The following is a 26,865-nucleotide window of genomic DNA, read 5'->3' on the forward strand; positions in this document are numbered from 1 at the left end:
ACCTAGAGCGATGAAGCAAAACTTGAAATGTGGAAGTGTGGTCTTTCATGTGTCTTGTGAAATTATTTTAAAATGTCTCATTCTTTCATCATGTACTGTTGATGTGAAGGAGACCTGTTGCAGTATTTGGATGGAAAGAGCATTCTTCCTGTAACTTTTCACCTCAGTTTTCCAAGCTTCCCACAGGAATGCAACTTGACCTAAGTGTCATCTTCGTTACAGTTCCTCAGAATGTGTGTTTTTTTATGGTAATAATTCTGGAAGGAATTCACTTTTTTGGGACGCACCAGTAAAATTTCATATAACTTATGTTTTAAAGGAAACTAACTGATACAATTTCAAATCGAGTATAGGTTTTAAAATTTAAAAACACCTTTTAATGAAATGTGGTACTTGGTGGGAGATGGCCCACTTAACATCTTTGCACTGAGTAAGCAAAGCCTGTCCTTGTGAAGCCACCTGTAATGGATATACCCAAAATCAGCATGTGGGCATCTTAGTAAGATTTCAGTATTTGCAACCCTATCAGTTACATCCCTTTGTACACTGTAGTGCAGTACCTTATAATGAGCAAGTGAGTGCCTGATGTCTGCTAAGCGCTGTGGGGGCTACAGAAAAGTGTGACATTCTCCCATCCTCAAGGAGCTTAACATCAAATCGAGGATGGAAAAAAATCAGTTCTTTGTCCCTATTTTGTGCAGTCAGACTGCTGGGCATATTATAGTTAGGAATAGTGAACCTAATAGGAATTAATGTTAGGAGCCTATTTTAGAAGAAATAAGTAGTTGAACATCTTTTCTTGTGGGAGAGGCAAAGAATTATCATCATGCTTTGCTAACATAGGGTGTGGATTGTAGAGCTGAGTGTCTTATTGTTTTCTTTGCATGCATCGAAGCCCAGAGTTTGTCTTTTAGGAACTCTTGTTTAGATGATGAGAGTGTTTTGTTTCGCTATTTCGATTATCTTCAAAGGTCATGAGTGAGTCGTGATGGTAAGAGCTCAGGTGATGGAGGGAGGTGCTTGCCGTGCTTATTGTGCAGTTGGCTGTGATGCGAGCTGCTGGGCCACAAGGTGCCTTTTCCTGGATTTTCCACCCGTTTGCCACCTTTACTTTCCCCGCAGAATTCAAATTCAGGAAAACTGATGTCCTCACAGAGGGAGAACCAGGAGTGTTTTAAATTGGCATTTTTGGTTTAACCCTGAGTACAGCCTTTTTTGTCTTACAGGATATGTCTTTGGTCTATAAATACTATTAAATTGAATGGTTGAAGCTTTAAGTTACTTTTAAGACTTCAAGTTAAGAACCCAGAAGGACTGATTTTTGGGAACCACATGCTGGTATTGTCTGTGTTGTAAGCTTAGTGAAGTTTTAAAATTTATATTCTAGGAACTCAACAGAGGCAATTATTATCCCGACTGCAAATCGACCCAGTAATGGCAGAAACTCTGCAGATGAGTCAAGGTTGGTAATGTTTCGAGTTGTACTGCAATCCAGCCATTTCAGTTGCCATTTCCATTTCTTACACCCCATTTAACGTATCTCGGATCTCTTAGATCCTGCCCTAAGATGTTATATTTAGATCTGTGAAAATATTTTAGGGCCAGGAGATAAGATCTGCATTTCTTTCATGTTATATAGTGTTATAATTTTTTGCCTCATTGGAAAACTTTGTTCCTTTCACACCATTCCAAGTGTGTCCCTAGCACTGTCGGCTGTCACTCTCCTGCTGTCAGGAGTGACCTGCGTTTCTGATTTACCCTCCCACTCTACCCAGCTTTTGTCATTGCCATGAGTGGCTTTTGTATCCTGTTTTTCACCTGGTTAGCCTTATCCTCTTGTACTTCATTTTGGAGTCTTATCACCAGGGCCACACCTGGAACTTGTTGTTCTAGTGTTCTAGAGCCACTCTAGTTTGCCTGTCTCCTTTCCTCTCCCCACAGACACACATGCCAGGGGCTACTCCAGGACTGGAGCTGACGCCTTCATTTTTATTATCTCTGTCCTCAGTGCCCAGCCCCTGCCAGATGCATGTTCAGTGTCTTAAAAATGACTGCAGGATAAACACAGGCAACCATGAGAGACCCGGAATCATCTCAGTCCTTCTGTTTCCCCTAAGTCTGTCTTTTGTGGGAAGCTCTGGTCCCTAGACCCCTCTCAGTCAGGACTCCACAGTCAGTCACTCTGTTCCCCTACCCTCCCCCAGCTTTCCAGCTCAGAAAGTGTGCTTTTCCTCCCTAAGGGTCAGCCTCCACCAGAGGCCAGATCCCACCGGGTTGGTGAGCCACTGGCATGTCACCCACTCCTCCAACTTCATTCTCTGCCTCCTGTCTTCTCTCTGTAGAGGTGTTCAGACATTCTCTGCCCATGATTTTGCTCTCTCATCTCCCAGCAGTCCGTCCTGCTTCCTCCACAGGAGTATTTGAAAAGGTTGACAGCCGAGATCTGTGTGTGGGATCCACTTCATCAGCTCTTGTGCATGTTTTCTCTTCTGCCTCCTTCAGCTTTTCATTGTACCCATGGTGCATGCAGTTTGAAATAGCAAGTAGTTCTGTGAGGCTTATGAATGACTGCAGTCCTTAGCTCCTATCACATTTTTTATTCTAAGATCCCTTTGTTTCTGCATATTCTATTAATTTTCTAAAAACATACTGATTTTGTGTACACAATACTCTTTGTTATTTCTCTGTGGATCTGAAAGGTGGTTTTGACATTTTTCCCCTCCCTGCTTGGTCTTGTTTTCTCTAAGTGGTCTGTTTTGGCTGTCTTTTATGCTGGAGGTTCCCCTCTGATGTCTGGGGATCCTAGGTGGTCTTACATTTAAGAGTGGAGCACTCAGAAGGTCACTGGTATTCTGGGTTCATGAGTTGGGGCATGGGGCACTTTGACTTTCTGTTTGAAACTAGACCCTGTGGTGGAAAGTGATTTGTCCTGCCTGTCTTGGTTTGTGGGCACCCTGATGTCACTGCCTTCAAGACTTTCCTCTCAGGCTGGTCAGCTTCTCCAAAACAAAGTTTTTCAAGTAATAGCCTGGTAGTCAGAGTTCTGCGAGCTTAAGTGGGGAAAGAAGGCTGGGGGAGGCACCTCACCATTAATTATTATGTAATGTTTATTTAACCCTCCCCCAACCATTGTCAGTCCAGTAGTTCTTTCATCATGGCTGGTGTCTCTTGGTCCAGGGACTCTGTTCTTATCCTCTGAAGAGTCTAAAGCTCCACTTTCTCCAAGGGAGAATGCATGCAGTGGGTAAAGATTTATCAGGAAATCTAATTGCCTTTAAAAATTTTTAACAGTGTACCTTCAGGTGATTTTGTCGTAGCATCTTTCTGGCAGAGACCCTAATGGTGCATCCATAGGCCTCTCCGAAGATTATCTACAGGAAAGCACATCACCAGTCGTCCCAGGTGTCTTCAGTGTAGAGGTCGGGATTGGTGTGGCAAGCATCAAAACCAAGAAAACAGTGGCCAGGTGCGGTGGCTCACGCCCATAATCCCAGCACTTGGGGAAGCCAAGGCAGGCAGATCACTTCAGGTCAGGAGTTCCAGACCAGCCTGGCCAACATGGTGAAACCCAGTCTCTACTAAAAAATACAAAAATTAGCCAGGCGTGGTGGTGCACATCTGTAATCCCAGCTACTAGGGAGGCTGAGGCAGGAGCCTTGCTTGAACCCAGGAGGCAGAGGTTGCAGTGAGCTGAGCTTGCACCACTGCACTCCAGCCTGGGTGACAGAGCAAGACTGTCTCAAACAAAGAAAACAGATACATGGAATTAGAGTTGAAGAAGAACTAACTGCTTCTTGGACACATCTAATACACCTCTTTTTTGCCTGTCATTTCTTCCATTTCTTCCTAAGGTCCCTTTTACTGCCAGTTCCTGAGCCTTTGGAGAATCTTGTGGTCTGAATTGGATTGCTTCATTATTGCCTTAGAATTCAGCTTTTACAGATCCCCTGAGTTCTTAATCATCTGTTTTCCACTTTGAAAATTTCTTTTTACACTTATTTTCTTTGTGAGTTTATGCTTTCAAAACAAAAACAAAACTCTCATTGACATTTCTGTGGGCTTTCAGGAGGGAACAAAAAGTAAATGCATGGGGTCAGCCTCTGTGGTCTCTACTCAGAAGATGTTACTTACTCCCCCGTCTGTCTGGTCTCCACGTGACCTGGGCTGCTAACGTTCCGCTTGCAGAGAGGTGTGCGGGAGGGACCGGTGCACGCTTTCCTCAACCCTGGAGCATGTTACACTTGGGTTCCCATACTTTCTCCAAGCTTTGACCTTTCGGCTTCCAGTTCACTCTGTCTTTATTCTTCTCATTCCCTTTCATTCTCATGTGTCAGCTCATCTCCTCCATTCCTCCTCAAAAGGTTAGCTTTGCTCTCTCCCACCTTCAGCATTATTTTCATCTCTTCTGTGTTCACCCAACCTATGAACTGGTAGAACTCCTTCGTCTCAGAAAGTGCAGAGTGGTGGGAAGGAGTGAAGCAGCCCCTGGGCCACTGTTGGGACCCACCTTTGACAGTTGTGAGACCTCGGTGAATCATTTAATAACTTCGAGCTGCAAACAGTCATCTGTAACATGGGAGGAAACCGACTTTGTAGGCTTTGAGTGAGGATTCAGTGAGAGACGGCCACCCTGAATATGTTAAACACTTCTGTCACCTTCGGTTTTGACTCAGCATCTTATTTCTGTCCCCCCACCTACAGGTCAAATCTGAATTTTCTACTTCCTCTTAAACATGGGAGAGTCCCACAAAGACTTTAAATCTAACATTGAAATGTATCTTTGCCCCTTTTAACTTTGCTCTTTTTCTTTTGCTAAGTTTCTCATCCCAGCTTTCTCTTCCGCCTGTCTCCCTTTACCATCTGTACTGCCCTTGCTGGGGAAGGCGGGCACGCCCCTTCCCAGGATGGAGCGTGTCTTCTCTTCCTGTCAGGTGTGTGAGACCAGGACAGACAGCAGAGAATCTTTTCATTCAGAGCCTCACCCTCTGTCCCGGGCAACAGCAGGTCGAGAACTCTGGTTCTTTCTTAACACTGTTTTTCTAAAAACCAGTTTGATCAGGCCACTTCCTTCCTTAGGAACCTCTCTTGATTTCTTTTCTCTTTTTTTTTTTTTTTGGTTTGAGATGGAGTCTCCCTCTGTCACTCGTGCTGGAGTGCAGTGGCACAATCCTGCTCATTGCAGCCTTGACCTCCTGGGCCCAAGCACTTCTCCCACCTCAGCCTCCCAAGTAGCTGGGACTGTGGGCATGTGCTCCCAAGCCTGGCTAATTTTATTTATTTATTTATTTTCTGGTTGATGGGAGGTCTCACTATGTTGCCTAGGCCGGTCTCAAACTCCTGGGCTTATGGAATCCTTGTGCCTTGGCCTCCCAGAATGCTGGGATTACAGACATGAACCGCCACACCAGGCCACTTGATTTCTTACTAATTATAGACCAGAATCCAGAGTCACTGAGACATAGAAGAACCTTTATTATATGTGTCAGCCTTCCTTGGTATGTACCGCTGAGCCCACCACACACACCCTTCCAGCCATTCCACATTCTAACCTTTCTCAGATGCCTTCGGCCTTGTGAAAGCCCCTTTCCTTCTACGTGCGTTTTCCTCTGCCTGAAGTGCTGTGTTTGTTTCTCCGAGTCTCTCTCCTTGTTTATTCCTGCTTGTTCCTTTACTGCTGACTTCAGATGTTCCTCCTTGCTAAGCTTTTCGTTGGTTCTTGGGTGGAGTGGGCTGTTCTGTATTCTCAGCACCTTGTTCACATCCCTTTTGGGTCATGCTATTCTGAAATTGTATATGTGTCTGTTTTTCTTTTTTTCTTTGTGTATCTAGCTCAGTTCTCTTAGTTGTTCAGTAAATACTCAGTGAATGAACATAAATGAATATCCTGTAAATTTTGGTCTCTAAGCTTTAAAAGAAGTGTATTAACTTTAGTCCGTTGATGGCGTATTGATAGGTCAGCCATTCTGGGTTGTAGGTCTTGGCATATTTTGTAAAATAGTAGATGATGTGAGCTTATGGTTATTTGCATTAAAGGCCAGTGTTTTTCTTGATACATATGTTTAAGTGTCCATTCACCTTTCAGTTACCTTTTAAAGTAGTCCTCGGTTTATAACCAACTGGAAATTATACCACTTGAATTCTTTTTATCAGGACATGATTCTTAAGTGGTACTGTGCGAAGTGAACAAACCAGATTTTGGAAAAGTGGTTCAGCAGTCTGTGTATTCTAATTATAGGGAGCATTAGGACTCAAATTCTCCAGGTTTTTAGAAAAGATTTTTGTACTTTAAGGGTATATTGTTAATATCTGTTGAGATGCCTCACCTGAGAACCTTTCTCTGCTGTGGATAGGGAGTGTTAATCAGAATCACTTGTGCCGTGCCCTACGCGAAAAGGACTCCTTGAGTTCTTTGAAAACATGTTTGGAATAGAATTATAGCCCTGTTTTCCTGAGTGGAACCAGTTGTGATTTTCCTTTGAAATAATTTGAATATATAAAAGATTGACATTCTTCTCACATGTATAATGTTGGGAATGTAAGGTATATTCAAAAGTAAACATTTGTGGCCAATTTTTTTGGCTCAGATTACTATGACATGGAATCCATGGTCCATGCAGACACAAGATCATTTATTCTGAAGAAGCCAAAGCTGTCTGAGGAAATAGTAGTGGCACCAAACCAAGAGTCGGGGATGAAGACTGCAGATTCCCTTCGGGTACTTTCAGGACACCTTATGCAGACACGGTAGATGGTTTCTTTTTCTTGTGTAGTTAATTTGTGTGATGAGATAGTAAAGGTTAACCATTCGTTTGCAGCTTCCCTCCTCCCCACCCTACCCGCTAGCGTAGAGTGCTTTCATTGATTCAGTAGCTAGCCCGTGAATAGTTAGCCAAATTCAGTTTTCAAGAATTCCAGTTCATCTTTCTTGTTCAGAAATCCATTAACCTACAAATTACAACTCAGTGTATGATTTAACTCTATTAAAGATTCTTTTCTTTATGCAAATTCAGGAAATGCAAGTTTAAAAGCCAGCTGACCATAATCAGGTCAACTCTAAAGAGAGTTGGCAGATCAGGTTTGGGTGATTTTTCGCTTAGAAAATGGACTGTTTCTATAAAAGAAGAAACATACAGATAATTAGCATAAATGCTGCTGGCCCTTGTGTTCTGAGCATTGATGCTAATTTTTTGGTTTGTTTCCATGTTGACCCTATGAAGATCGAATGGGTGATGGGGTCAGGCTTGAGGGGAGATTGTCCTTAGTAAGTACAGGCTGGAGGGTCACTGGTGATGCCACTGTGACTGTTCATGGCCATCGTGTGTTAGCAGAGAACCCGCCAGTGCTGCACCTGGAAGCCCTACCTAGTCTTTTTTATTGAACCAAACGCAAAGCCAAGGGAGTGATAGTTCTGCTGAAGAGCACTTTAGGGGGCTCAGCGTTTTGTGTTTGTTTCCCTAATTCTATGGTATTTTTTATCTGTCTGGCAGAGATCTTGTACAACCAGATAAACCTGCAAGTCCCAAGTTTATAGTGACGCTGGATGGTGTCCCCAGCCCCCCAGGATACATGTCAGATCAAGAGGAGGACATGTGCTTTGAAGGAATGAAACCCGTAAACCAAACTGCAGCCTCAAACAAGGGACTCAGAGGTCTCCTCCACCCACAGCAGTTGCACTTGCTGAGCAGGCAGCTTGAGGACCCAAATGGTAGCTTTTCTAACGGTGTGTTGAGAGCTCAGATTTTCAGGGTGCTGTCATTGTGAAGGGAATCTTTGACTTGTTTCTCTACCTTGAATGAATATTGGTTAAAGGCCTTGCTTTTATTTATATTCAGTAATGGCCTTTTTTCTTCTTTCAGACAAACCCACCAAGTACATTTCAGACTCTTTTTCCTGTGTCTTTTTCATAGGTGGGCTGTTACTCCAGTTTGAAAACGGAGTTCAGCCATGGAACCTGAGAGACCTCTTCCGCTTATGCTGGCTAAAGGATGAACCACCATTCTTGTTGCCTTCTTTACCTTTGTATTTTCTTCAGAAACTGTACTGCCACTTTGCCCTTTTATCAGCAGTAGTCTCTTGCAATTAACTTGAGAGAAAAATTTAGATTTGATGCTATTTCTACCTCAGTGAAATTTCTTTGAAAGGAGTTTCTCACCTAATCTATCAAGATCTTGGAACTGTTTAAATTAATGTTGAAGAGTAATATTTAGCAGAACTCAGATGAACTCATTTCAGATAGCACCATAGTTTTTGGCAGGTGACAGTTTCTTATCACCGTTTCTTTCACTGGGTATCAGTGGTAGCTGCAACGCCACTGATCATTTCCATTCATGATAGAGAATGGTAATTATGTTCCTTATATCTTCTAAAATATTTAGAAGCACCTCTTCATTGGCAGGAGGGATAATTACTCAATCTTAAAAGTGTACAGATTCAAAGGAAAAACAGTAATGGATTTTGAAACATTTCCTTGAGTAATCCTCTTCTTGGAAGAGATATGAAAATGTATTGAATACCTTTCTCAATCATTAAAAATAGAATAGACTTTAGAGGGAAATCATGTTAGTGGAGCGATAACACTTAGCTTTATTTTAATTGGTTGCGTTTCCTGCTGTGAATCAATGACGTAGTGTCGTGGTTTTGATTAGTGGAGGGAGTTGAAAATCTGACCCTATCAACAGGAAGAAAAACTTAAAAAATAGTAAAAGCTGCAGTAGGCAGTCCCGATTTATTGACTCTGTATGTTTTGTCTAAAGAGAAGACTCCAGTGTTTTCACTACTCTTGATTTTCAATTTGGTACCTTAATTTTTTGGTCTATTAGGATCTGGTTTCATTTAAATGTAGGTGTCCATATGAGGCTTTATGGGGTATACATGTAGCAGCAGTGACACCAAAATAATATGTTAGTAAAAATTCTTGCCAGTGCTGTGGCCATTGTGCTGACAGCCATGATGAGTGGTGAGCCTCCTTTCCCATTGCTTTGACTGGGGACTCAGTGTTTCCCTGCTGCTCAAGGATGAAGCTTTGTAAGATTAGCATAGGGGTGTGGCTGGAGAGACTCCTGCAGAACAGTTCTCAGGAGTCTCTAGTCTCTGCACCACTTCCCCTGTGAGCAGGGAGTTTGAAACTGCAATTGCTTCTGGTTGGTTTTATGTTGGGTTGTTTCAAGGATGCTACCAACAGCAACATCTGTTTTAACCTGCTGTCTTTTCACTCACTGTCATATGGCAGCACAGATTTTATAGCTTGCTTTCTTTGTTTTTTTTTTGAGATGGAGTCTCTCTGTCCCCCAGGCTGGAGTGCAGTGGAGCCATCTCAGCTCACTGCAACTTCTGCCTTCCAGGTTGAAGCCATTCTTCTGCCTCAGTCTCCCAAGTAGCTGGGATTACAGGCATGCACCATCACACCTAGCTAATTTTGTAGTTTAAGTAGAGACGGGGTTTTACCATGTTGGTCAGGCTAATCTCCAACTCCTGACCTCAAGTGATCCACCAACCTCGGCCTCCCAAAGTTCTGGGATTACAGGCGTGAGCCACCACGCCTGGCCTATAGCTTTCAATAAAAGGTGAATTTGCCTCTTAAGGTTTGAACAGAAAGTTTTAATAGTTTACAAAGTCGGTGTCAGCCAGTGAAGACTAGGGGCATGACCTTCATATGACTTAATGTTTTTAAAAGAAAGATAAAGTTTCTTTGTAAGGTATTATTGTAATAATCACGTTTCTTTGTAAAGTATTATATTGTTCCTGAGTATCTAGCTACTTTGCTTTCCAGCTAGGCTTCTCTTGGGTATTCTCTTAATCTTTTATTTGTACTGGGTTCTTGTGTATATATTATAGTCTGCTGTGTGTAATTTATTGTAGGAAAAGGGTAAGACACATTTACTCTGCAGGGATGACACAAAAAACCTGTAAAAATTAGAGAAACTTCCAGTCATCTCACATTTTCTTTGGAACCAATTATTCTTGTATCTTAGAACTAAAATGACTTATACTGTTTTGTTTTTAGAAAGGGTCTCCCTCCTGTTGCCCAGGCTGGAGTGCATTGGCACAGTCATGGCTCACTGCAGCCTCCACCTCCCAGGCTCAAGTGATTCTCCCACCTCAGCCTCCTGAGTAGTTGGTTACTACAGGTGCACACCACCATGCCTGGCTAATTTTTTGTATTTTTTGTAGAGATGGGGTTTCACCATGTTGCCCAGGCTGGTCTGAAACTCCTGAGCTCAAGTGATCTGCCCGCCTCGGCCTCCCAAAGTGCTGGGGTTACAGGCATGAGCCACCACATCCTATTTAAAGCTTAAATAGGACTTTTACTATTTTTAAAGTAGCATAGAAAACTGTTTGTATCAGGCATAGTCATAATTGCTCTTTGATGCTGCTCCTATCTGGGCTGCATGACTGCATTTGGGTGCCTTGTTCTCCTGTAGTGAGGACAGAATGTGGGTCACTGGAACAGTAAGTACTCATAGAACTAGCTGCTGCTGCTATTACGACTGGTTGCCTGTTTTGCATTTTTTCCGTTTAATCATCAGACTCCAAGGAAGACATTATTTTCTCTTTGTATAGATGAGAAAACAGAATTCCGAAAAGTTAGCTAACATTTGCACAGAGTGTCTGGCTGAGCAACTAAGTGGCAGAGTCAGATTTTAACTGACCTCTGGCAAGAGGACTAGAGGAATATAGTTGAAGTGATACTTGCTTTCATGAACATGAATGTGAACCATAATACATAATACCCATGATGCTATTTTGTGGGGAGTTTAAGGTGTCTCAGTCCAGAAATTAGCAGCTGATTATTGCCTGTAGCTGTAATTTTACTTATTCAGTGTTATTTAATAAATTGCCAGCATTACAATTTTGATGAAGGCAGATTTTTGGCTTACTGAAACAGGATAAAAATCTGGCAACAGGGGTCCCACTTTGCCCTGTCATAGTAATCGAAGCTGTGATTGGATGTGGCACAGGGAGTGGAGTGGATGGGTGTGCACTTGCTTTCCAGGTTGCTGCTCCCCGTCTGTCCCTTATTGCGTTTATCATCTTCAGCCCAGTCAGTCTTGCTATGTTAGGGGAACTGCCCAGTCTCTGTAAGTGATGGCATTTGTGACCCCATTGTAGGTAAAAATGTTTTCCCCTTTTTAGACATTGCTGGCTGAGTGCGGTGGCTCATGCCTATAATCCCAGCACTTTGGGAGGCCGAGGTGGGTGGATCGCTTAAGTCCTGGAGTTCAAGACCAGCCTGGGCAACGTGGGGAAACCCCGTAGCCAGGCGTGGTGGCACGTGCTACTTGGTAGGGGCTGAGGTGGGAGGATCACTTGAGCCTGGGAGGCAGAGGTTGCAGTGAGCCGAGATTACGCCACTGGCACACCACTGTACTCCATCCTGGGTGACAGAGCAGGACCCTGTCGTAAAAAAAAAAAAAAAAAAAAAAAAAAAGTAAAAGACATTGCTGAGTTTTGCACCTGGACTTACAGCTCAGCAGGTGGGAATCCTTTTGTATTTGGGCCACTCATCATCTTGCTGGCGTGTGAGGATTCACATCTCCTTATCACCTTACCTGTTTTCAGTTTGTATTTAATTTTATTAGTTCCCCACTTGGCGTCCTTCTCTATTTTTAATTCAGCTATGAATTAGTATTGAGAATTAGAATTTTTGGTGAAAAATTTGGCCGTAGTTGCAGAGTCACTGTCCTCTTTCCTTTTCACAGTGAGAACTGTTGTCTTCTTCCTGGCAACCTTTTATAGGATTCTATGGCCAGTGTTAATCCCATAATTTGAGCTCACTTATTTTATATGACTGTACATTTAACAGAAGATTCTAAGACTGGGGTTTGAGGGAAATATGTTAAAGGTGCTGTGTACTGAATTGATCATAATGAATGAAATACTTTTATTTCCTTTCCCTTTGTAGCTGAGATGAGTGAACTGAGTGTGGCACAGAAACCAGAAAAACTTTTGGAGCGCTGCAAGTACTGGCCTGCTTGTAAAAATGGGGATGAGTGTGCCTACCATCACCCCATCTCACCCTGCAAGTGAGTACCATCCCCCCATCTCACCCTGCAAGTGAGTACCATCCCCCATCTCACCCTGCAAGTGAGTACCATCCCCCCATCTCACCCTGCAAGTGAGTACCATCCCCCATCTCACCCTGCAAGTACCATCCCATCTCACCCTGCAAGTGAGTACCATCCCCCCATCTCAACCCTCAAGTGAGTACCATCCCCCCATCTCACCCTGCAAGTACCATCCCCCATCTCACCTGACAAGTACCATCCCCCATCTCACCCTGCAAGTACCATCTCCCCATCTCACCCTGTAACTACCATCCCATCTCACCCTGCAAGTGAGTACCATCCCTGCATTTCACCCTGCAAGTACCATCTCATCTCACCCTGCAAGTACCACCCCCTCATCTCACCCTGCAAGTATCATCCCCCATCTCGCCCTGTAAGTGCGAGTATCATCCCCCATCTTACCCTGCAAGTACCATCACCCACTTCACCCTGCAAGTACCATCCCCCACCTCAGCCTGCAAGTACCATCCCTTATCTCACCCTGCAAGTGAGTACCATCCCCTCTCACCCTGCAAGTATCATCCCCCACCTCACCCTGCAAGTACCATCCCCCATCTCACCCTGCAAGTACCACCCCCTCATCTCACCCTGCAAGTATCATCCCCCATCTCGCCCTGTAAGTGCGAGTACCATCCCCCATCTTACCCTGCAAGTACCATCACCCACTTCACCCTGCAAGTACCATCCCCCACCTCAGCCTGCAAGTACCATCCCTTATCTCACCCTGCAAGTGAGTACCATCCCCTCTCACCCTGCAAGTATCATCCCCCACCTCACCCTGCAAGTACCATCCCCCATCTCACCCTGCAAGTGAGTACCATCCCCCACCTCACCCTGCAAGTACCATCCCCCACCTCACCCTGCAAGTACCATCCCCATCTCACCCTGCAAGTATCATCCCCCACCTCACCCTGCAAGTACCATCCCCTATCTCACCCTGCAAGTGAGTACCATCCCCCATCTCACCCTGCAAGTATCATCCCCCACCTCACCCTGCAAGTACCATCCCCCATCTCACCCTGCAAGTACCATCCCCCATCTCACCCTACAGGTACCATCCCCCATCTCACCTTGCAAGTACCATCCCCCATCTCACCCTGCAAGTACCATCCCCCATCTCACCATGCAAGTACCATCCCCATCTCACCCTGCAAGTACCATCCCCATCTCACCCTGCAAGTACCATCCCCCATCTCACCCTGCAAGTACCATCCCCCATCTTACCCTGCAAGTGAATACCATCCCCATCTCACCCTGCAAGTGAATACCATCCCCCATCTCACCCTGCAAGTGAATACCATCCCCATCTCACCCTGCAAGTGAATACCATCCCCCATCTCACCCTGCAAGTGAATACCATCCCCATCTCACCCTGCAAGTGAATACCATCCCCATCTCACCCTGCAAGTGAATACCATCCCCCATTCCACCCTGCAAGTGAATACCATCCCCCATCTCACCCTGCAAGTGAATACCATCCCCATCTCACCCTGCAAGTGAATACCATCCCCATCTCATCCTGCAAGTGAATACCATCCCCATCTCACCCTGCAAGTCATAGCCAGCTGATTTTGGCTTTCAGTTTAGTGTCTGTATCTTACACCTTATTTTGTTTTTGTTTTTCTGTGGACAAGTTTTTAGTTTTATAACTAAATAGAGTGACAATTACCATGGCCCTCTCCAGAGTAGCGTATTTCTTGTTCATGTATGTTTGTTGAGAGGCAAGCGGGGGGGGGGCTTTGTTTGTGCCTCGGACCTGTGAGATACTGAAATACCTGGGGTTCCTTAAGAATTCTGTACGTTTAAGCAGATGGGTATATGGTAACTGCCCCAGTTTGTATGCATTTTGGCCACACACAGTATACACAGATTTTGAGGAGTTGAGGGAAAAGTTAGTTATGGGTAATGAAAATATTTTGGACTTGGATTAAATTTTTCCTTACAAGCTGGCTGGCTCAATGTAATGAGCTTTATGAGATGGCTTTTTGGGGCCTTTTTTTTTTTTTTTGCCGGGGGTAGGTCCTATGGATGGAATCTTCATTTTTAATTCTTTTAAGGAAATGATGTGGGAATAATACAGCTGTACATATAAGGAGAGTATGGGATGAGTCTTTTTGTATCACAAAGCCTTGCATAGAGGATGTGTTTATTTTATTAATGAGTTCACTGCATAAAATATATACCTTTTTTATTAAGTGGTGTGATTTTTATCACAAAAGCTTGTCTTTCTTGGTGGCTTGGCTTGAGTTAAAAGCCTGTGTTTGTGTTATCCCAAGCTTTGGAATAAATGATTGTGTCCTATTTTGATATATGGTCTTATTTTAAAATATTCTTTTTGTTGCTGTTTTTTTTTGCATTTCTCAAAACAAGTAGTGATGGGGAGTGTAAAGAGCCCTTATACACAAAACTAATAATGCATTGAGAAGATTGAATATGAAATATGCTTTTTTTTTGTTTTGTAGAGCCTTCCCCAATTGTAAATTTGCTGAAAAATGTTTGTTTGTTCACCCAAATTGTAAATATGATGCAAAGTGTACTAAACCAGATTGTCCCTTCACTCATGTGAGTAGAAGAATTCCAGTACTGTCTCCAAAACCAGGTGAGTGAGTGACTGTGCTACTACATTTGGGTAAAAAATATAAAATGGCATTTTGTGACTGTAAATGGAATTGAACAAACAAAAGATGGTTTCAGAAATAATTTTGGCAGGATCAGTTAATCCAACCAGTCTTTAAAGAGCAAGTGTGCCTATCTGTAGTATTCCGAAGTATTTTGACTAGTGAATATATAAACCTTACCATTCTAATTTAAAAATGGTTTTCACTTTCAAAAAAAACATCAGTAGACTGCATTAAAAATGGGTTTTCCAAACAGATTGGAGATCAGTCCTGGTTTTTATTTTGTTAGCAGTTGCACCACCAGCACCACCTTCCAGTAGTCAGCTCTGCCGTTACTTCCCTGCTTGTAAGAAGATGGAATGTCCCTTCTATCATCCAAAAGTAAGAACTTCTATTTTCTCAAAAATCAATTTAGTGACAACATCTCAATTTCCTCATTTAACTTCTTTTTTGTCAGAGTCACTACACTGGTGTAAAAGTAATTGCGATTTTTGCCAGTAAAACTATTAAGTTGTTCCTCGTCACTGAACCTCCATCTGGCCCCTTAGGCCAAGTGGTCTGAAACTGTTCAATGTTAGTATCCCAAGCACTCAGTGGGGGGAAGCATATCTTTGCTGGTCACATTTTCCATTATTCCCTGCATTTAAGTATATGGATGGGTTTTAGCGGGGGCTGGGGGGCAGTTTGAACCTAATGTCAGAACTGAGATGAAGAAATCCAGTAGGTACTGCTTAAAACCATCCAAACTTGTACTGATGATGGTTGATGAATCTCCAGATGTTTAGTTGGTCAAAATGAATTATCTCCTTCTTGCCCCGGTAGCTTGAGGACCATATGAAGGCCTTCACTTGCCCCCATCTGTAACTGGGCGTAGATGAGGGTACTCAGTGAAGAGTGTAAGGGATAATTAGAAGTTTTTGTGGTATGCTAAACTACCTTTTGAAATTGTACTTGCTGTGATTCTTTGACTAGAATTTTGTGTCTCAAGGTTAAGTCCATTTTTCAAGGCTTCACTGGTATTAAAATGGTCCTTATAGATGGAATCTCTTACTCTGTTAATGGTTAGGGTGGGCTGGTTATTGTCTCCTAAGTTGTATGTTGGCCAGGTGAGGTGGGTCAGGCCTGCTCTCCTAGTACTTTGGGAGGTAGAGGCAGAAGTGGAAGGATCGTTTGAGCCCGGGAGTTTGAAACCAGCCTAGGCAACATTTAAGAGACCCCATCTCTTAAAACAACAACAACAAAAAAACAAAACAAAACAAAAAAAAACAGGCTTGGTAGCACACGCCTGTAGTCCCAGCTACTCAGGAGACTGAGGCAAGAGGTCATGCCACTTCACTCCAGCCTGGGTGACAGAGTGAGACCCTGTCTCAAATAATAAAATAATGTGTTTACTTATATTAGCCTTGTGGATATTGTTGAAGCTCTGTTATCTCTATTCAGCATTGTAGGTTTAACACTCAGTGTACAAGACCGGACTGCACATTCTACCATCCCACCATTAATGTCCCACCACGACATGCCTTGAAATGGATTCGACCTCAAACCAGGTAAACATTCAAATTCGTTTTTCTCATGTCAGTTCAAATTCTTTTTTCTAATTTGCAGTTTCTTAATTTATAAGCACACAAAATTGGAAACTAGACTGTTACTTTGAATTTTTTTCTTTGCTGTTTAATTATACAAGGCTCCTTTGGCAAAATAATTTACTACATGGGCTAAATTTTACATTATCCAGTGGTTACTTTTTTAACCTAGATTATCTTGCTCTGTTGCCCAGGTTGGAGTGCAGTCACACTATCATAGCTCACTGCAGCCTCAAACCCCTGGGTTCAATCCATCCTCCCACCTCAGCCTCCCACTTGTAGCTGAGACTACAAGCGTGTGCCACTATACCTGGCTAATTTTTTTTATTTTAAGTAGAGATGGGGTCTTGAACTCCTGAGCCTGAAGCGATATCCTTCCACCGTGGCCTCCCAAAGTACCAGGATTACAGGCATGAGCCACCACACCCAGCCAGATTTTAACTTCTCATTATATACTACGCAAACATATACTAAGGCCAGCAGGAGTGTATATATGTGTACTGTACTTGAATTTCACATCCATTTTCTTCGACATTAGCAACTGGGAAATACTGAAAGGAAGTTTCAAAATATTTTAGTGTGGCCAGAAAATTTAATTACATATGGTATTGTCTTTTATCTACCTGACATAATTGAATTATTTTTAAAAATCTGCCATTTATATTGTAATCTTATGACCAAATATTTATTGCTTAAAACTAGTCAACTTTTTAAACTGAGATATATGGTATATATGGATACAAAGCAGATAATTAAAACAATTTTTGGTTCTGTTCATTCAGCGAATAGCACCCAGTCCTGCCTGGCAGAAGATCATGCAGTTTGGAAGTTTTCATGTACTGATGAAAGATACTCTACAGAACTTGTCAAATCTTTGAAACTTGGAATATATTGCTTTCATAATATGAAGTTTTATTGCCTATCTATCTATCTGAAGTGTCTAATTTTTCAAGTTTGTAAGTTTATTACGTGGTTTTAACATTGGGTGTTTTTGTTTTGTTTTTACTATGAAAAGACAGCTTAAGGAAGAGCTAAATTCTGTTGAAGTATTTGGGGCGCGTTTGTGCGCTGCTGTTGTGAGGCTCAGCATATGAAATTGACATCATGGTTAGTCATGGTACTGCAGCTTAGGGGGCTACACGGTTGCTGTGTGAGTGGAGAGATGCAGTGAGGCAGTTGTCATTATTCTAAAAATTGTACTACTTTCACTTTTCCCAAAGATTATATAATGTTCATAATCCACCATGAAAACAGCATTGGCCAAAGGTACTGAGGCTGCTTAAAATATTCAATTCTGCTTTTTAATTTTTAAGTGAATTTAGTTTGAAAAGCATGATTATACAGGCCTCTCAGGCTGAGTGCTACTTTGGTAAAGTTCCCAGTTTTCCTGCCTTCTGTGACAGGATGAATGAGGTGGGTATGGACGGTGGAGGCAGCTGGAATGGCAAGTGCAGAAAATAGGAACAGTTCTATACAGTGCTCTCATTTACTAATAACATAATGCCTTCTAAATAATTTTTTTGGGAAACTACATTATCACAAAATTATACAAATTTTTTTACAAGTATTTACATACTGTATCTGAAAACAGACTTTAAAGTCACAAGATTATAAATGTACATATGTATTCTCACATTCTGAAAAATAACATTCTCAGAATCCACAGAAAATATACTTAGTTACTACTGAAGATAATTTTTGAAATGTAAAAATTAGATTTAAATAGTATATTTTAAATGACAGAACTATAATTACAGAGATCAGATCAGATAGGTAAACTGCAAGATAGATAGGATGAAACTTTTGGCCTACTGTATTACTTACAGAGTTTTTTTGTGTGTGGTTTTTAAAACTGTTAAGGCAAGAAGTGTCAAATGCTTTAGAGTTAAATAACAGATCACTGATTTCAAAGACTTGGTGTATAGTGTTAAAAATTAAAGCTTAAAAGGTGGTTAGAAAAGTGGATTAATGCAAAAGGGGTAATAAAGACTGCAACATTCTCAGGACCAAATTAAACTGCTAAAAAAAAAAAAAAGTTCATTGACTTGCTTAGTCGTATACCCAAATGATGATAAACCTACATGTGCAAAGGCTCACGTTTAAGATAGATTGTCAAGCCAGCAGTCTACTGTTGTGTTGCCATTGCTTTTCCATTGGGAGAAGAAAGAATTAATTAACCAACCAGTCATTAAACCATTTGGTAAGCTGCACTTTGCTGTGCTGATCCCACAGGAAAGGCTTGAAACACGAGAAGCAGCAAAGACAGAGCACACAAGTGCATAAGGCTATTGTCTTCAGCTTGGGTGAAATGACAGTTCCTCTTCATTCTAAAGGTTTACTCCATTGAATTTAAGGCATTTGTTCATTCCAGTGTTGAGATGCTTTGCATCTCTGCAGAAGAAATTTATTTTAAATTGTTTAAATATCTGGAAATACTTTTAGCTATCATTTATAAAGATAGTTTTGTTCTCAGTTTCACTATAAATTATAGAACAAATGGGAAACAAGGGTTTAATTTAGTTCAGCCATTTTACAAGGAAATAAAATACTAAAATCTGATTGTTTTTTGCTATTTAATAGACACTGCCCAGACACATATTTAAGAGTTTAATCTTTCAGTTGCTATGGCTTATGAACAAGCTAAGGTTGACCATAAAACATTTGTTGGATGACGTGGTTTAAAATGATCACCACAAAAAGGGACCACAAAAAAAGGAAGGAAATGAGCATGGTTGGCGATTGGAAGCAAGGGTACCAGAGGGCACAGTGTGCTTTGGCATGCATTTTATACATAAAATGAATGGAACAAAAGGTGCCAGAAGTCCCAGGTTACACAATCAGGAGCTTAGATACTGCACACAAAAATAATTATCTGGGTTAAAAAAGTAAACATAGGGCAGATTCTATATGGCCTATCATGTTTCTTCACCTTCCCCTCGTTGCTGGCTGATACAGCAAGGTGGTCAGCTGATGACTACTTAGTCAATATGACCTTTAGTCGTGAAACTGACAGCAGCAGTGATTAAGGCTGACTTAATCAGGTTGGCCACTTTGAAGGACAGAAATGCAGTGGAAACAGTTTTATTCTATGTAGTTTACATGCTTAAGGTTACAGAGTTTCTACCTGCACTGTAATGGAAATATAATTTCTCTGTAGCCAAAAGCTGGCAAACTTGACCCAGAGGGAAAATTTAAAACTGCAGCAGGCTCAAATGTAGAGTATTTTTCTTTTTATGGGCAGGTTGTTCAGGGATTTTTTTTCCCCCTTTAATTTATTGACTGACTGTAAATACATGAGTAGAAACTTAATAGTCATGTATTTCAAAATTTGGCTTAATTTAGGAGAATCCACTGATGAACAAGTACCAACTTACGTTTCAAGCTTCTTAGCCCCATAATCAGTCCTTCAGCCACAGCTATTTAGAGCTTTAAAACTACCAGGTTCAATCACTGGTTATGCTTTCTGTGATGTAATTTAGTCATTTCTATTTTTAGTATTAACCAAGTATTAGACACAGAAAATAGGTATTAAGAATCTTCATATATCCTGTCAGACCAAATGGGATTCCAGGAACCTAAAGCAATCTATTATGCTATAAAGATAATTAACACATTAAAAACTCATAGGGTCAATACAGCATCTTAAACCTCACACTTAGAAAAATATATTTTTAAATAGTCTACATAATTTTCAATCTTCAGGAAACTACAGATAGGCTAGACAGCGAATTCCTGAATGATGAGTAGTGATCTTTGGCAGCATTTAAAGTGAAAAGAAATAAGGATCTAAGAATTCAGCCCTAATCCACTAAAAAAAGGAATTCTAACTGACAAGTTTTTACAAATGGAGTTGGGCTCATTCATTTTGGAAATAAACCTATGGAGTGGCACACATCTAAACAAATTTTCCCAATAGAAAAAAGGCTATAAAAATTTTATTCCAAGAGTAATTGTATAATGTTGTATATGTGAATTTAACACTTTTGTTTACATGTTAAACAAATGTGTATATATTAGACTACATTAAATATGCAATTCTTTCTTCCAGTTAAATACTGTTGCTCCCTAAAACCCTTACATTGTACACCATTGGGAATGATTGTTCATCATACTACTTTTCCATTAGTGAGGCTACAGTTATGTTTTAAATGTGCGATTACAGAGATGGCATCTGAACATAAACTGATGGCTCGAAAATGAAAATGGAAATGTAGCAGCCATATACTCCTAACTTTGGATCTGTTCCTGAATTCAAAACTACTAGGAGAAAAGTGTCCTTTATAAAAAAGGACCTTATTAATGCCTAAAAAACATCATATTCTCTAGGAAAGCTTGTGTCTGTTTCCTTAGGGAAAATGTTTGCCTTTTAAAAACTGTGATCCTTTAGGATGATCATGACTTTCCCTTTCCTTATGGAAATGCAAGAATAAAATATTTCATTAAACAATGAACCTTGAAAATAAAATATAAACATTAAGAAACCATTTTGCTAAAAAGATAATGAAAATTATCCAAATTGGGTTTTTGAGTTCTTCTGTAAAGAGTGCTCTACCCTAAATTTTCCCAGCAGGTCTGCCGAAATCACACACTTCCCAATACAGGGGGACTTGGCCTTTACCATCAAGTATTCGATCCTTCCTTGAAATGGCATTATCTGGCAGTGTATGGATTACGGATTATACCCAGTGCATATAGCAAATATTTTGAACAGATCAGTCTTTCACTATTTTGATGATTCTGGGCATTTCTCCCTGTTACAGTCTTGGGTTAGCACCACTTGACCATGCAGGGTTGGGTTTTGGTTTTTCTTCTCTGTAATTCTGGTCTCAAAGTTAATTTCTGTAGTCATCTCAGCATCTCTCAGTGAGGTGTATGTACACATTTCCAGACAAATAAGCTGCAATCAGAGAAGAAAATTGCAGGGAGTTAATTATGTTTTTAGATTTTCATAACAGTTTAATATTTTTCAGTTGCGCTTTCAGGTTACATGTGTAATATTTTTCCTCTTTAACTCCTTTTATTCTGTATTTGCATAAATATGAGATTCTGAAGAGCCATCTGGTTATACTACCTTCTACTAATGTTGACTAGCTGATTTCATAAACCTAAGCTGTAGGAGTTGTTGTATTAAGTCTCTTAACTAGTAACATAGTCTGCTCTTCATGGGCTGAGAAAGTTACTAACCTGCAGTCATCACCTCCAGCACTAACAACATGTCGATCACCACTGGTAAATCGAATATTTGTCACATGGGGCGAATGACCCAAGAACCTTTTGTGTTTTGCCTAAAAAACAATGACAGACAAGCTCAGGGCATTTGGTGCACACAGAAGTCAAAGGCTCTTAGGAACTATAATCTCTATGACAAGAGCTGTGGAGAGAGTAAGGAGTTAGCACCGCAGCCAGTGATTAGAATGCTTTTCAGCATGAGTAGTGGATCTGCAAAACCAGGCTGTGTGGGCAGTCAGATGTCTCCAGGTACTCTGACCATTTTTCTCTAAGGAAAAGCATTTGAAATTTGATAACTGATTATAGGTTTGGTGAAAAGCTAATTACAGCTTTTGTAGGATGGTTCCAAAGATGATATTACTCGAGGGAGAGGATTTGTTTCTAATAGCTTTTATTTCAAAGTAAATAGATTTAGAAAGTTTGGGGAAAAATTTAGAAATTAGGACAAAACATTTTAAATATATGGGGAAAAGTGCTGATGATAAGATATCAAAATTAGGAGTAAACTGATAATAGTAAACAAAACACAAACTTACAAATTTTTCTGGACATGGGAAGTCAAATAACTTAACCATGCCAAAGTCATCTCCTGTAACAAGACTGATTCCTGAATGAGATACACAGGCACAGTTGACATCAGCTTTCTCAGCATGTCTGGACCAGATTCCCAAAACCTCATCTCCTAGAATACTAGAGGGAAGGAACAAAAGAAAACTCATTATGGCAAGTGCGGGCAGGTTGACTATATTCAAAAAGTTTCTTGGCAATTAAAAAGTACCCTATCATGTTACTTAAAATACAGGAAGTAAATTATGGTAAGTTGTTTGGAGACCTGAATTTCATCAGGATATCAACTCCTGCCTTTTAAAAATGACATTTTATAATTTGAAGGGTTTCTAGATTAATCTTTTTAAGATTAAAGTAGTACTTTATGAAAACTGATAGAACTATTTTTTCTTTTTTTTTTTTGAGACAGAGTTTTCGCTCTTGTTACCCAGGCTGGAGTGCAATGGCATGATCTCGGCTCACTGCAACCTCTGCCTCCTGGGTTTAAGCAATTCTCCTGCCTCAGCCTCCCGAGTAGCTGGGATTACAGGCATGCGCTAACGTGCCCGGCTTATTTTGTATTTTTAGTAGAGACAGGGTTTCTCCATGTTGGTCAGGCTAGTCTCGAACTCCCGACCTCAGGTGATCACCTCCGCTCAGCCTCCCAAAGTGCTGGGATTACAGGCTGAGCCACCACGCCTGGCTGAAAACTGATAGAACTATTTTTCAAATTAAAAGTGCTACTTGGCTGGGTCCAGCAGCACATACCAGTAATCCCAACATTTTGGGAGGCTGAGGCAGGAGGACTGCTTGAGGCCAAGAGTTTGAGACCAGCCTGGGCAATATTGTGAGATCCCTATCTCTACAAAAATAAAAATGACTTATGACATAGGAATTAAAAAAATTTCAGAAATGGGGTCTCGCTATGTTGCCCAGGCTGGTATCAAAACTTCTAGGCTCAAGTGATCCACCTCGGCCTGCTGCATCAGAGATTACAGGCATGAGCCACTATATGCCTGGCTGATACAGGAATTTGATGGCATTTTTCATTGGCCAAAAAAATGGATAGTCATGGTTACCTGTCATACAGCCAGAAAATTTGAACAAATTTGGAAGCTTTGACTTCTAATAGATTCAAGATAGCATTCCTTTAGATAGAGAATTAATAACAGTTGCTTAACAGCACCCAATACCTTTTTGCCAGTCATTAAATTTAGCATTAAGAAAAATATCAGGGTATCTTTAAAGTTAAAACTTTGATTTCCTTAAAAAAAAAAAAAAAACTTGATAAATCATGGAAACTGATAAAACATGGAAATATATTCAATAGAAAGGGGTCCCAACATGAACATACCATTTCAAAATATGGTAACAAAAACTTGAAACTCAATTACTATTCCTTATTGGAATGGCTCTAACAGTTCAGAAATAGGATTTTCTAACTGGCCTTCAAAGTCAGTTCTTGCCTTGTGAATATATAAGTATTTACCTAGTCCATGTAGCCCAAGTAATTCTGTCAATAGCGGCATGATCCATAAGATGTTTTCCTGAAGGCACTTCATAGACATGCCGTTTATAGCAGCCACTAGAGACCTTTTTCATCAGATTAAAATGGGACAAGAATTCCATTAGGTGAGAGACAAAATCCACAGGGGGTTTACAGAATACTAGCATATTGCTACTTGATTTACATGTCTAACATTATTAAGTATGCAAAAGATCACTACAAAAACTTGAGAAAAGCACTGATAAGTGGGGGAGGAAAGGGGAGCTGTAGGTCAGAAGGTACAAAGGGAGGAGTTGAGAAGCTGGAGCTCTGGAGCTCAGGAACTTTAAATGCATTCACTAACACGAAATGTAAAAGCAGAAGAACTTGCCACCTGGGTATACAGTATTGGCACTGTACCTGGAGATAACTGCTATCTGCAGAGAAGTCCATTTGAATGACAAAGCTTGGAATGTCTTTGCAGTAGCTGATTCTGTTAAGAGTGGGGCCCAACGTTAGGTCATAAAAATCCACTGAGTTCTCACTAGAACCTACTGCCAGATACCGGGAATCCGGACTAAATCTGAATCAAAACAAAACGTAAAAAGTATTAGACCACATGAAGTATTATAAATACTTAAGATCAGTGACTTTTCCTTTCTAGTTCTTAAAAGTAACGTGTGATAAGGCCTCAAATAGATTTACCTGACAGACACAACTGATTATGTATACTGAGATTGTCTGGGTTACATGAAATAAGGAAGCTTTATATTTTACTTAAATTTTAAATATTTCCCCAATTGTCATCTCCCAATTCCTTTAAAAACATCTAATGGCTTAAAAAAACTTTCTAATCCAGGCCCAGTGGCTCACACCTATAATCCCAGAACTTTGGGAGGCGGAGGCGGGCAGATCACCTGAGGTCGAGAGTTTGAGACCAGCCTGACCAACATAGAGAAACCCTGTCTCTACTAAAAATACAAAATTAGCCAGGCATGGCGGTGCATGCCTGTAATCCCATCTACTCGGGAGGCTGAAGCAGGAGAATCGCTTGAACCCAGGAGGCACAGGTTGTGGTGAGCCGAGATTGCGCCATTGCCCTTCAGCATGGGCAACAAGAGCAAAACTCCAACTCAAAACAAAACAAAACAAAATTTAATTTTTTAAATAGAGGCGGGGTCTCACTATGGTCCCAAACTCCTGGCCTCAAGCAATCCTTCCCCCTTGGCCTCCCAAGGTACTGGGATTACAGGTGTGAGCCACCACACCCAGTCAGAACATCTCAGCTTTTAAAAGCCATTAGCATTACATAATTAATAAGCTAATAATTCATTAAGATAGTTTTCTTCCATCTGGAAAAAACGTCTTAATATTAAGCAAAGAACACAGCCCAGCTTAACTAACCTCCAGTTATTAAGGTGAAATGACACAAGTTGAATCTTGGAAGAAGAATTTTTTTTTTTTTTGAGACGAAGTCTCGCTCTTGTCTCCCAGGCTGGAGTGCGATGGCGCAACCTCCGCCTCCCAGGTTCAAGCGATTCTCCTGTTTCAGCCCCCTGAGTAGCTGGGATTACAGGCGCCTGCCACCACGCCCGGCTGATTTTTGTATTTTTAGTTGAGATGGGGTTTCACTATGTTGGCCAGGCTGGTCGAGTACTCCTGACTTCAGGTGATCTGCCTGCCTCGGCCTCCCAAAGTGCTGGGATTACAGGCATGAGCCACCGCGCCCGGCCTGAAGAACTTATTTAAAAGACAAAGTGAAATGCTATTTGCCTAGCAATCTTTGGAGTCATATGGGACAATTCAGTCTCTTGAAATGGCCCATGAGTCTTACTGAGGTACGATAGAGACTTGTAAAAGCTAAGGGAAGCTACTGTTACTGTTTTATATATTGAAGTTCTGAGGAAGGTTTCATTGGTAAAAGGATTTTACTGATGAAAAGCGTACAAGCTTCTGACAGACCTAGATTCAATAATCTTATCTACTGATCACATAGAAGTACTCCGTAAACGGTAGCCACTGTTGAAAAATGCTTAAGCACTGAAAAACAAAGGTTTAAGAAACATTTAAATTAATTTGGATTCTGGAACATTTAATCAATAGGTATTGATTAAATTAATGAACTACATATTCCCAAACTGAGGTTACTAAGAGAAGATATGTTTGAAATCACAACTTCAGTTTTCCAGGGTGACAACTTTTGAAGGGCAGATAGCTCTCTTGTATTACAGTGGGAGATACCTCTTGGTGGGATGAACTTAATGGACATGGCTAAGTGTTAACATGAATTCATCAAACATTACCTACTAGTACTTGCTATTATAGTTGGTGCCCAGTGGGTTTATAATTTAGCAAGAAGAATTAAGTAGTATACAAACAGCCATATTTTAGCATACAATTTATAATATGGGAAATGCTACAGGCCCTGGGGACCTCTTTTTGAAGGCAAGGCTATGGAAAATTTTACAAATGGAAGTTAAATCAAGTATATACTAGAAACTCTATTCCATTTGTTCACTAACCTGATATCATGGATTGCACATCTCCTGTCTCTCTTCTTTCCCCATATTTTTAGAGAACTCACTAGTAAAATGATAAATTCTCCATTTTTCATTCCAATAGCCACCATGTCCCCTTCAGGGCTATAACACACAGTACGAGCAGCATGCCCCAAATTCACTTTGTTTAACATCTTCTGCATTAAAAAAAAAAAAAAAAAGAGTCATAGGACACATTAAGTGAAGTACTTCTAAATTATACCAGTTTCCCCTCAAAATGCTCAACAGAATTCTGGTAGTTCTTTACTAGCAATTTAGAACTTCCAACTTTTCTTTTTAGAAGTTGTAACCTCTTTTAAAAAAATTATCTGTACTTACTTTATCAGCAATATCCCAAAGTCTCACTGTCCCATCTTCTGCAGCAGAAAGGAAAAAATCCCTGGAAGGATGTGTTGCTAGTCCCCAGATTGGCCCATCCACATGACCGTTAACTAAAATATTACAAGCTGCATTTTTCTCTCCAACTTCGATTATTTCAGCATTCCTTGTCCCAACAAGGATCTTGCCCTGAAACACAAGCAGGACCAATACAGTGAATGTAATACAACAGCTGCTTTTCTTCTTCATAATATAAAAATGACCCTATTGACCTGCTTTCAGAGAACTTTTTGCTTTGAGCTAATCTAGTAGCAAGGCAGTCATTAGCTCATGCAAATTTTTCTATGACTACAGGCACACATCTATCTGTAAGCACACTGGGCTAGATTACATATTAGAGTCCATGCTACAGAATAGAACTTTTCTGTGGCAGTACACCTGGATTCTTCAATAATCAAAGTT

The 26,865-nt window shown here is 40.9% G+C and overlaps 2 protein-coding genes across 39 annotated transcripts in view; one reads left to right on the plus strand and one right to left on the minus strand.

Moving 5' to 3' along the window:
- The window catches only part of ZC3H14 (zinc finger CCCH-type containing 14), a 50,721-nt gene extending 32,420 nt beyond the window's left edge, over nucleotides 1–18,301 (plus strand). For 2 of the 29 annotated variants that reach the window (XM_016926552.4, XM_063793043.1), the window contains 8 exons: nucleotides 1,388–1,462; nucleotides 6,585–6,744; nucleotides 7,488–7,720; nucleotides 11,903–12,023; nucleotides 14,528–14,664; nucleotides 14,976–15,064; nucleotides 16,124–16,230; nucleotides 17,049–17,190. In XM_016926552.4, the coding sequence (XP_016782041.1) occupies nucleotides 1,388–1,462; nucleotides 6,585–6,744; nucleotides 7,488–7,720; nucleotides 11,903–12,023; nucleotides 14,528–14,664; nucleotides 14,976–15,064; nucleotides 16,124–16,230; nucleotides 17,049–17,055 (929 nt within the window). In that variant the 3' untranslated portion in view covers nucleotides 17,056–17,190. Of the gene's footprint in view, nucleotides 1–1,387; nucleotides 1,463–6,584; nucleotides 6,745–7,487; nucleotides 7,721–11,902; nucleotides 12,024–14,527; nucleotides 14,665–14,972; nucleotides 15,065–16,123; nucleotides 16,231–17,048 lie in introns of all 29 variants that reach the window. The other 27 variants (XM_009428280.4, XM_063793042.1, XM_016926555.3 and 24 more) reach the window with 19 other exon arrangements.
- A 524-nt stretch (nucleotides 18,302–18,825) lies between these two features.
- EML5 (EMAP like 5) overlaps nucleotides 18,826–26,865 on the minus strand; it is a 182,342-nt gene continuing 174,302 nt past the window's right edge. For 4 of the 10 annotated variants that reach the window (XM_063793031.1, XM_063793029.1, XM_063793030.1 and 1 more), the window contains 5 exons: nucleotides 26,404–26,592; nucleotides 26,050–26,222; nucleotides 23,948–24,110; nucleotides 23,531–23,634; nucleotides 21,720–22,185 (listed from right to left, as the gene is read on the minus strand). In XM_063793031.1, the coding sequence (XP_063649101.1) occupies nucleotides 21,819–22,185; nucleotides 23,531–23,634; nucleotides 23,948–24,110; nucleotides 26,050–26,222; nucleotides 26,404–26,592 (996 nt within the window). In that variant the 3' untranslated portion in view covers nucleotides 21,720–21,818. Of the gene's footprint in view, nucleotides 21,552–21,719; nucleotides 22,186–23,530; nucleotides 23,635–23,947; nucleotides 24,111–26,049; nucleotides 26,223–26,403; nucleotides 26,593–26,865 lie in introns of those variants that run through there. The other 6 variants (XM_016926543.4, XM_016926544.4, XM_063793033.1 and 3 more) reach the window with 4 other exon arrangements.

This window comes from Pan troglodytes, chromosome 15, assembly GCF_028858775.2.
Source record: "Pan troglodytes isolate AG18354 chromosome 15, NHGRI_mPanTro3-v2.0_pri, whole genome shotgun sequence".
Taxonomy (NCBI): domain Eukaryota; kingdom Metazoa; phylum Chordata; class Mammalia; order Primates; family Hominidae; genus Pan; species Pan troglodytes.